This window comes from Melopsittacus undulatus, chromosome 5 (assembly GCF_012275295.1).
Source record: "Melopsittacus undulatus isolate bMelUnd1 chromosome 5, bMelUnd1.mat.Z, whole genome shotgun sequence".
Classification (NCBI taxonomy): domain Eukaryota; kingdom Metazoa; phylum Chordata; class Aves; order Psittaciformes; family Psittaculidae; genus Melopsittacus; species Melopsittacus undulatus.
Window position 1 is genome coordinate 5,702,213 of NC_047531.1, and position 11,151 is coordinate 5,713,363.

The 11,151-nt window shown below is 50.6% G+C and overlaps 1 protein-coding gene across 1 annotated transcript; it reads right to left on the reverse strand.

Annotated features, from left to right (window-relative positions):
- Positions 1-3,915: 3,915 nt before the first annotated feature.
- Positions 3,916-10,819, reverse strand: LOC101869187 (tubulin alpha-3 chain). The gene is made up of 4 exons (XM_005154570.3): positions 10,751-10,819; positions 7,609-7,852; positions 6,106-6,254; positions 3,916-5,351 (listed from the first exon to the last, which is right to left on the reverse strand). The coding sequence occupies exons 1-4, from the start codon at positions 10,751-10,753 to the stop codon at positions 4,368-4,370; spliced, it is 1,380 nt and encodes a 459-aa protein (XP_005154627.1). The 5' UTR covers positions 10,754-10,819; the 3' UTR covers positions 3,916-4,367.
- Between the last annotated feature and the right edge of the window lie 332 nt (positions 10,820-11,151).

Consider the following 11,151-nt stretch of genomic DNA (forward strand, 5'->3'; position numbering starts at 1 on the left):
AGGGAGTTTCATGGTGGCTTGGATGAAGGTTTGGGTATCCTCATCTTTGTGCCAGAGGAGGCAGTTGTGGGATGGGTCTGGTGCATCATGGCTTTAGAACTTAAAGCTTTTCCAACGGCACCTCTTGGTCCAAGTCTTGTGTATGCACAATTGACTGAATAAATGGTGACCTGCAGAGCTATCTCCTGCCTTGATGTGCCACCAGACTGCTTCATAGTGGGGTGCAGTGGGTGGCTGCAGGGTTGTTCCCATTCGCCTTGGTCAGTGCAGCCCTACCTCAAGGGCTGTCCTCCTTGTCGGTGCTGGGGTTGGTGGCATTAGGATGGGTGCCCCCTGACCTGGGTTGTTAATATGAACACTGGGGTGTTGATTCCACTTGTGCACTGGCTCCCAAAGCCTCTGTGTGTGTTTCAATATGCCTGGCTTGGGTTTCTGTGCTGCTCTCTGCTCCAAGGCATAGAATGGAGCAAGATCAGGTTTGTCTGGTCCCTTGCTACCATGCAGGGCTCTGCTAAAGCAATCCAGGTCCTGCTGCCAGCCCTGGAAGCTGAGATGGGAATTCAAATACTTCTGTCTGTTGGACCCTTTCAAATGCACCCAAACAATGTCTGATCCCGAAGTCCTAAAGTCTGGAGTTGTCTTCCCAATTAGACTTCTTCCCTCTTGGCTGTTCTCCATCATGATGCTGAAATGACTGCAAGCAGCTAATGAGCAGAAAAAGGGGATTTAACTTGATCCCTGCACATCCCCTGCATTGCAGCAGGTTATTTCTCCACTGGGATCCCTCCTCTTAGTCAGTGACCCAAGGAAAAGAGCTGGCTGGGATGTGATGGGGATCTGGATCTGCAGCCAGGCTGTAATTGAAGGGCTCTTGGCCCTGGGCTGCACTGGAGGAAGGTTTAAACACCCTGAAGCAAGGGGAGGGTTCTATTAAAGCCTGTCTGCACTTGCTATTACTCAGCTGGGCTCCCAGGGGGGGTAATGCCCCAGCTCCAACAAGGTGGGAGCTGCTGGGGCTGTGTCACCTCCAGCTGCCCTCTGCTTGGGGGAGCAACACTGCTTGGACTGGTGGTTCTGGTGATGTAATGAATGGGCTCTCCTCTGCCTGCTTTGAGGCTCCTGGCCCCACCAGCTGCAGTTCTATGTGCTGGGGAAACCCTCTCGGCAGGGAGCTGGTGTAGATCCCAAAGTGATGCCCAAACTTCCCTCCAGAGGGGAAAAGAGGGGACAAAGCAGGAAGTAGCTCTGGCACATGCAGTGTCAGCTCTGCCTTACCCTTGTGGGTGTGTGGACAGGAGCTGAGTGAGGGTTGCCCGATGGTTTTGGTGTGAGGAGCTATTCTGCTCACCACAGATGTCCTGGGATGGGGGTCCTGGTCTGGGGTTCATGGGCTGTCCATGTGGCCCATAGGGCTGCAGGAGGGAGGCACAGCAGCCAGAATGGTTGTACTATCACTGGTGGCCTGAGGTCACATCTAGAACCTCATCTTATGATACTGGAAAGGTTTAATCTCCATGGATCTACTGAACACTCTGCACTCTTTGGGGGTCAGCTTCCTGCTTGGAAAAGGTACTATTGGTATTCATTCTTCCCACTGTAAACCTTCTGGTGTGCCTGATATCTTGAGTGCAGAGCTGTACAGTGTGAGCTGCTGCATGGCCCTTATCCATGCTGGGAGTGCAGAGAAGGTCTGGCTGCTGGACCACTTGGGACATGCTCATCTCCTGCCTGCTCCCCAATAGCCTTGCAGCTCCATCAGGGCACTCTGGTGGATGCTCATGGGCTTCAGGCTCATCTGCTTGTGATGGACCCTTTCCATCACATCCCTGTCTGATGGCCCTAAACAGAGCCCAGAAGTGATGGAGCGAAGAAGTTTGTCCCCCAGCCATGTGAAGACCATGTTGCCCTGTGCTGAACCACAACCCCCATTAAGCATCCTCATGGACCAGGCACATCCCCTCATCTGCTCCAGGCACAGCTCTTGGCTTGTGGGATGGAAGCAAGAGGCAGTAGGTAAGGCTGGATAGAACCAAGGAGGGTGAACTTGCCCAAGACCTTATGAGAAGTCAACGGCAGAACTCCAGAGGCACCTTGAGCCTCCTCCCTGCAGGACAAGGATGAGCAAATCCACCCTGACCCCTGTGATCCACCCTTATTGCAGTAATGGAGCAGTGAATGAATGGTGATGAATGGGCTGGAGCAATGTGATGGAAACACAGACCTGCTGCTCCATGTGATGCTATTCAGTGAACTTCTTTATGAGCAGCTTTGGTGCTCCAGCACACGGGTAGGGAAAATAAAGCTGGAGCTGTGCAATGAAGCATTGGGTATGGAGCTGGAGGCTCCACTGCTCATGGAGAGGCCAAAGTATTGCCTATGGCCATCAAGCTGGAGATGCCAAGTCTCCAGAAGCCATAGGATTGCTCTCCCTGCAAGCAAAATCCTTTCCTTCCCTGCATTTGTAGGAGGGCAGGAGCAGGTCTGTGCTGACCTATGCACCAAAGTGATTGATCCCAGTAACAATTCCATCATCCCAGTGCTGTGCTGCTGCCTTTCCAAGCTGCAGGAGCACGTGGCTGCGCTCCTGCCCTTGCTCAGCCACACTGGTTGGCTTGTGGCTCCAAGTGGGAATGATGCTTGACCCTCAACCCCCCCAGGCTGCTAGTCCTCCATTCTCTGGGGGGATTGAGCCAGTGGCTATTGGAAAGAGTGGCAGCCCTCAAGGCTATGCCTGGAAACATCTCAGTATGTTTATCTATGAGCACAGAACCAGAACTCACTTTTGCTCTTTTACAGCATCTTTGAGCCCCAAATAGTCTCATTTCTGGCAAATGGAGCAGCTGCTGTTCCCCCTGTGAGGGTTATTGTCAGTGTTAGGGATATGGTATGGAGACAACCAACTGGAAACCCAGTTGTGACCACCTAAGGTGGATAAAAGGAGACCTACTCAGCCCCAAGGTCTTTGGGCTCACCAGCTTTGGGATGTCTCAGTGTGTGGCATCACCCTAGCAGAGCTGAAGATGATGAGAGGACCCATCAGATGAGGCAGGAGCTAGTGACCATCCCGAGAAGGACCAGCCAGAGCACAGAGGAGGCTTCAACCCAACAGGGATCTTCCTGAGGTCCATCTACTCCCATTCATGCTGTCAGTACCCAGGCTTTTCAGGCTGACACTATCCTCTGGTATCCTTCCATATCCCAAGTCCAGGACACAGCAACATCTCCCATCCCTGCCTGTACTTCCCAGTTTAGGACCACCTCCAGAATCATGTCTCCATCAGTGGAGAAGGCAACTGTAGCTACAGGGCATGGAGGATGGCTTGGGGGAAAGACTGACTCCACTTTGAGCCCAGCATTGAAATAAAGCATGGATGGAGGCTATGGTATACAACAAGCACAAAGCATAATGCAACCTGGAGAATCAATGCAGCATGGACCAGCCATGATCCAATCCCATAGGATTACAAACACTCCCTTTCCTTATCACAGGCAATTCATTGCTTTTCCTCCTGAGTCACCACAGGGTCAGCTCCTCAGGGCAAGCTCCTACCCCATGCACATGGGGGTGGTTTCATGCTCATACCAACCCCTGAGCAAGATCCCAGCACTGTTCCAATGCCTACCTCAAGCTCTACCATCGGTGTGAGGAAGCAAAATCCCACCAGGACATTGCTCTTTACCCAGGCACAATCAAACTGGGAATTCCCTGCCCAGACAAGGTGAGCAAAGCAGCATCCAGCTCCAGCATGAAGTTCCTGCAGGATACAGGACACTTCCCTCACAGCAGTCATTATGGTTGATGGTCCTCACAGGTGGCTTTATCACACCCTCATCATCACTTGCTCTTCTCTGCAGAGCAACCCCCATGCAGTAGGGACATCCCCATACAAAGACATGGGTTAAATCCAAAGAATTAAAGCAAAACCCCCCAAAAAAAGTCTTTTTTTATTTGAATAAAGGCAGTTGCATAGAGGTTTACAGGTGCTTTTCTAATTAAAAGGTGCTTTTACATTAAAAGCCAGAGCAAGAGTTTGCCATTTCAAGCCAAAGCAGGCAGCTTGCAACATCCCCCTGGCCTAGGAACCAGGATCCTCTGCCTATGTGTCCCCAACACAAAGTCAGGCACTTATTCAGCTTCACTCATCAATCAACAGCAGTGTGATAAAGCACGAGACACCCATGCTACAGCCGTGCACTATGAGCACGTAGACTATGCAAGCAGGAAAGGTTTAACACCTCAAACAGTAGCACTGAGGCTCAGGACAATCCTTTGGCACCTCCAGGCACTCAGGACTAGTTTAAGGCTTCTGACAGAGGGTTTGATTTCATCTGAGGTTTGCCTTCATTAAAGACCAAGCTGCAGTTTGTTAATACTCATCCTCATCAGCCTCATCCTCTTCTCCATCAGCCGAGTCCCTTCCAACCTCCTCATAATCCTTCTCCAGGGCAGCCAGGTCCTCCCTGGCCTCTGAGAACTCACCCTCCTCCATGCCCTCCCCTACGTACCAGTGCACAAAGGCTCTCTTGGCATACATCAGGTCAAACTTGTGGTCCAGGCGTGCCCAGGCCTCGGCGATGGCCGTGGTGTTGCTCAGCATGCACACAGCGCGCTGCACCTTGGCCAGGTCCCCACCGGGCACCACGGTGGGAGGTTGGTAGTTGATGCCCACCTTGAAGCCCGTGGGGCACCAGTCCACAAACTGGATGGAGCGGCGCGTTTTGATGGCCGCGATGGCCGCGTTGACGTCCTTGGGCACCACGTCACCCCGGTACAGCAGGCAGCAGGCCATGTACTTGCCCCGGCGAGGGTCACACTTCACCATCTGGTTGGAGAACTCAAAGCAAGCGTTGGTGATCTCGGGCACCGAGAGCTGCTCGTGGTAGGCTTTCTCTGCTGAGATGATGGGGGCATAGGTGGTGAGGGGGAAGTGTATCCGTGGGTAAGGCACCAGGTTGGTCTGGAATTCAATCAGGTCGACATTGAGAGCACCATTAAATCTCAAGGAAGCAGTGACCGATGAGACAATCTGCCCAATGAGCCTGTTGAGGTTGGTGTAGGTGGGACGCTCGATGTCCAGGTTCCGATTGCAGATGTCGTAGATGGCTTCGTTGTCCACCATGAAGGAGCAGTCCGAGTGCTCCAGGGTGGTGTGGGTGGTGAGGATGGAGTTGTAGGGCTCCACCACTGCTGTGGAGACCTGTGGGGCTGGGTACACAGAGAACTCCAGCTTGGATTTCTTGCTGTACTCAACGGAGAGCCGCTCCATGAGGAGGGAGGTGAACCCGGAGCCTGTGCCTCCTCCAAAGCTGTGGAACACCAGGAACCCTTGGAGGCCACTGCACTGGTCAGCCTGCAGCAGAACAATGGATAGTTACCTCTCTCAATAAAGGACTGGAATAAGCATCCCAAGTAATATAGCAATAGTTCTGTTTAGAGCACTTAGTGACTAGATTGAGCCCAAGCCTTGGAGTAAATTCACTCAGTACATCACCCTGCTGAGCATCTGAAGTATACCCGTGTTCATCAAGTGCTGCATTGCTATGGTACTACCATAGGTAACTCTGTCTGGTTAGATGGAAACCCTTGGCAAATTGCTCCCTTATCAGTTCAATGCAGAGCTCAGCACCTGAGAGGGGATTTGAGGTAGTATATGGGTCCTACACCCCTAGGAGACATCCCAAAGACACCTCACTGACAGGCATTGAAGTATGCTACAGTCCTGCTTTACTCTTATCAAATATGGAGTTTGATCTTCCCAACCCTGTTACCACTTGTCCATTTAGAATATCTCCAGTTACACAACCAGGGTGTGTTTGCCCTGTGGTCAAAAGTCCTCCTCTTCTATCTCTTGGGTCTAGTGTTATGTAACTTCATACACATATAATATGCAATGACAGCTGCTTTTAGAGCAGGTTGAGATGGCCCCTTGCTTTACTGAGCACCAAAGCTAATCCCAACAGCAGCCACCTTTTGAGCTCACATAAGGGCTAATTTTTCCTCTGAAGATTTCTACCCCATCCACAAAGTGTAATAGTGTCATCCATGGTGTCCATGGATATGTCCATGGTGTGTTACTTTAATGGAAAGACTCTCTTTTCTCTTACCATCTTACGAATTCTGCTGAGGACAGTGTCTATAATCTCCTTCCCAATGGTGTAGTGACCACGGGCATAGTTGTTGGCAGCATCTTCTTTGCCACTGATGAGCTGCTCTGGGTGGAAGAGTGCATGGTAGGTCCCAGTCCTGATCTCATCTGCACAAGGAGGAGCAGTCATGAACAGCAGCACACATGTACAGGGTCTGTGACAGTAAATCACACAGCAAACCTACCAGGAACCCGTGAGAGATGAAGGTCATGGCATGGTTAGGTCAGACTGGGAATAATGGAAGGAGCAAGGATAATCCCTTCCAAGGTCCTCCATCTTCACCCAGGAGCTACCTTGGGATCCTAGTGTAATTTAGCTTAAAGTTTTAGGACACTTCCCACTTTTCCAATGTTACTGTGGAATTACAGTTACCACATAGAATGGTTTGGGTTGGAAAGGACCTTAAAATCATCTAGTTCCAACCCTCCTGCTTTTCTCTTTGTTGCAAAGCATCTTGAGGTGGCTGGAAGTATCACCTCCATCCACTGCTCTACAGCCTACTGAAGAGGAGACAGTGCCTCCAGAGTTGATATTCCTGCTCAGTGTATCTGACCCAGCTTCAGACATGCTATAAAGACAGGCATTAGGAGCCATTTCTCTAGGTTCTATGGAGCCAATGCAGTTGGAGGCACCTCCAGGGGGTATTTAAACCCACTCAGTCTCAATGTTGGACAGGTTTCATATTCTACTGGCTCACTAGGTTCTCAATGCCTCAATAAAGTGCCTAAAAATGAAGTGGAACCAAACCAAAAGTCTTCATTCCTTTCATTAGATGAAATAATGAGTCACACATCCTGGATGTAAAGAAGGAGTAAACACTCAGGAGAAGCCCTGAGGGCAGAAGCAGGTAGATGGATGCAGGTGGTTGGGAATAATTCCCACCAGTTCCTTGAGCAAAAGGGGATTTGGTTTGGGAAGATACTTGAAATCAAAATGCCACAACCAAGTCCAACACCCAGAGATCACTAAAGGGGGTGGAAAGGGAAGGAGAAAGCTTGCAGTAGCAAGAGACCCAGCTTCCACAGAGCCATGATCACCCTTTCTTCACCTAAAGGGTGCTCAGGCATTGAAACAGACTTCCCAGGGGAAGTGGTAGAATCACCATCCATAAAAGTGTTTAAAACCCCTGTAGATGAGGCCCTCAGTGATATGGTTTAATGCTGGGGTAAAGGTTGGCATCAATGATCTTAAAGGTCTTTTCCAACCCTGTTGATTCTATGATTCTCTGGTATGTATAGCACCCATCTGCCCAAAGATGCTTCACTAGTAGCATCAAAACCAGATGTGCCACATGTGATGGTGTAACTCAGTCCAGAGCCACTGAGGCTGACAAACTCATTCCACTTTGCCCTCTGAAGATCCTGCTCAAGAAAGCAGCTCTCTTTAAAGGAGGGATCAACTAAAGGCAAGTCAGTGCAGTAAGAACAATAGCACCACAACACACAGTTGCCCCACTCTTACCTATCACAGTGGGCTCCAAGTCTATGAACACTGCCCGGGGCACGTGCTTCCCAGAGGCTGTCTCACAGAAGAAGGTCTCGAAAGAAGAATCCACTTGTTCAGCCTTCGGTTCCACAGGTTTCACCTGCTTGGGGCCAGGAATGGTCCCATCCGCCTGGATCCCATGCTCAAGGCAGTACAGCTCCCAGCAGGCATTGCCCATCTGCACGCCAGCCTGCCCGATGTGGATGGAAATGCATTCCCTCTGGAATGGGAAACAACGTGTTAAGGCAGTTTTCAGACATCCTGTGACTTAGCACTCACCCCTGTGGTTCTCTGTTGGAGATGATGAGGGAAACAGGCAGCTTCCTCCCACCACCGGGAGTTGGAGGAAGGATCAAGCCATGATCTGCAGGGCAGCTGGATGCAGCCAAGCTGCACACACAGCAGTCCTAGGAAGGGCTCTTCCAGCCCAGAGGAGGAGGAGGAAGGAAGGAGGTGATGGGTTTCCCACTGAGGCAGGAAGCAGCTGAGCAGCACTGGCTCCATGCTCAGCTGCCATGGAGTGGAGCAGCCACCGATTCCCCAGCTCCCAGAGCAATGGGACCTCAGACAACAGCTCCAGGCTCCTGGATCCAAGCAAACAACCTGTGTGCTAAGCAGGGAGAAGCCAAGCTTGGGAATTCCCCAGCCAAGCTGGGAGTCACAGCAGGAAACAAGCAGTTGCCCAGAGCCAGAACAGGGCAGGATGACACCCGGGGGGAGGCTCGGAGTCCTCATGTAACCAGGTCATCCTCCAGGAGCCTCTAACTCACTCCAGGGCAGTACTGAAGGTCCTGGCGTCTCCTGGAGACTCTCTGATGGTTGTGTGCTCCCTGGGTAATTGGCATCTCTGCTGCTTCCATCACCCTGAGATCAAAGCAGGGCTGCAGCAATGACAGAGGCTCCCATCCCAAGCAGAGAGTCCCTATTATTGCCGTGTATGGCATGGGGCAGTGCTGCTTCCCAGGGGATCACCATGGAAGGGAGATGGTGATTCCACCTGGGGACTGCAAGCCCCACTGTTTGTAGTGTTGATGGGCAGCTTGCTTCAGGTCTCAGCTCATTTCACACCACCTACAGAGAGCTGGGGTTCTCCATAGACAAGCTCTGCTCCAAGTAGCCCATGTTGAGCAGGGCATAACAAATGCCATTGACAACCCAGTTGTCTCAGAGCTGAGAGGACACCGTGTGTTCACAGCCCTACATAACTACCCTGCCAGAGGGATTCTGTCCCTGGAATGTCTGTGCTAGACAGCCCTGGGCACCAACCACTTGTGGCAGCAGCCATCAGAAGGATGCCATGCAACCTTTTAGCAGGGCCTGTTGCAATAGGACAAAGGGCAATGGTTTTAAACTAAAAGAGGGGAAATTGAGGCCAGACATGGGGAATAAATTCTTTACGATGAGGATGGTGAGGCCCTGGCCCAGGGTGCCCAGAGAGCTGGTGGATGCACCATCCATGGGGACATTCCAGGCCAGCCTGGATGTGGTTCTGAGCAGTGTGGTCCAGTTGAAGATGTCTCTGCTCATTGCAGGGGTTGGAGCAGATGAGCTTTGAAGGTCCCTTCCAACACAAACTATCCTATGAACTCCTTACTTTATCTCCAAGCATGGATGCGCTAAGCCATTTCTTAGTCCTCCATGGCCACTGCACACCCAGCTCATCCACCATAAAACCAAACACCAACTGCATGAGTGTCCCTGGTACCTCAGAGAGACACCAACCCCCTTTACCCACACCTTAATCCCAGTGTGAGCCCATCCTGCTGGGTTTGGAGGCCACGTTTAAGCCCTCCCTGTCCCAGTTGATATTTGCACTATGTGGGAAATGCTGGCTGCCATTTGCCCATCCCTCTCAGCAAATGGTTGCAATAGCTCCTTGCCACAGCTCGCAAGGGTCAGCGCTGCGGGTGCTTCTCCAGCACGGGCTGGGACAGCTGCTCCACTCACTGTCCTCTCCCAGCTCCATATCCCAGCACCTGCTTCCAGGGAGCACTGGAATTTTCAGCCCAGAGCACAGGAATGGGAACAAAAGAGGAGGAAAACCAAGATGGAAAAGAGAGGGGGTTGTTGGAAGGAGGAAAGTGCAGCTTTTCCTGCAGGTTTCCCCCCTCCTTAATGGGCCAGAAGGATTTCTTTTGAGATCCCAGTTCTCCAGCATTTACATCAGGACAAACTGCATTTTATAAGCTCTGCCTATTGTTGTCCAGCTAATTTTCCCATTGGGAATGTAATGTAAATGTTTAACCGTTTTCTAGCCAAGGCAGACTCTAGGAGTCAGCAGATAAAAGGAGGAGTTCAAACGCTGCCTCACTGGGAAGTACTTTGAAGTTTTCTTCCATTCGGAACATGCAAAGGAAAACCATTGGGTTTTCCGACATTGCATTCACAATAAAGTATAAGTTAAGTTGTTCTTTACAACAGGTTTCAGCTAAATCAGCCAGAACTACTCAGAGTTGAAGGGGCTTTGGTAACCACATTAATCCAGCCCAGTTTCACTGCTGCAAACCCTTTGGACCAAAGATTCAGCTAAAAACCTAGAAGGAAAAGGGGTTTTATTCATTTCATAGCTAATCCCAAGGGTCTGCAGCAGACAAAGGCAACATGGCAGCTCACTCCTAAGGAAGGAAAAACCTAAAGGTCTGTGGAACTTGCACCAGTTCCCTATGGCAAAGCAAAAACTGAAGTGTTAACTTTGGGAAACGGGGAACAGAAAGGCCAGGAGCATCAGAACTTAAACCCCAGTTTACCACATAGTCCTGGGTTAAGATATTGATTCCCCCCCAAAAAGTAAAACCCAACTTGCATTAAAGAGCCCAAAACTTCCCAACTTTCCAGCCCCCACCTCAGGAGCTCCAAACTCCGAGTGAAAAAGCAGCAAGAAGCCACTTAAATGGTTCTTCTCCCAGCAAATCCTTCACTTTTCCCTTATAAGGAGCAAACATTGACTCAATAACCCATCAGGTAATCAGCAATTCAACCAAGCTGTTTGGAATTAACATTCCCAAGTTAAAGGAGAAGGAGGGGGGGAAGGAAAGCAAGGGGTTTAACTCAGTACAGTGGGAAGCACGCAATCTCTATGTTAAGTTTAGACCAAGACAAACACAAGGCATGCTCTTACCATGATGAGACTGGAGGCTTGCTAAGATCTAAGTCAAACAGCTGCTGCCCTGCCTCTCCCTGCAACTTTATAGCCCAGGAAGGCTGGACTCCACCTGAATAGAAAGAAGCTTTCTGCTAGCTTAAAGGAGCAGAGCTCCTTTTCCTTTGCATCCCTGGTAATAGCAAGGGATAAAAGGATCCCTTCGTGTCCAGCTCGTGGGATTGCTGTGATGAAACACACTTGGGGAGGGTACAATGGGAGATTATTTCTTGTCTTTTTCCAAAGAGCTTCAAATGGGGGGGAAAGGGGGAAAAATGTGTGTGTGGGGGGGAATAGATGATGAATGTGGGGTTTGGTTACAAAGAAGGAAACTGTGTCCCCCCTATATGGATTTTATACAGCAGAAGCAATCTTCCCCT

Excerpts from the sequence above, each read along its gene's own strand:
- LOC101869187 (XM_005154570.3), bottom strand. Across the intron at positions 6,255-7,608 it reads CTTGGAGCCCACTGTGATAG|ATGAGATCAGGACTGGGACC; the intron begins GTAAGAGTGGGG and ends CTCCTTGTGCAG. Across the intron at positions 5,352-6,105 it reads TCAGCAGAATTCGTAAGATG|GCTGACCAGTGCAGTGGCCT; the intron begins GTAAGAGAAAAG and ends GTTCTGCTGCAG.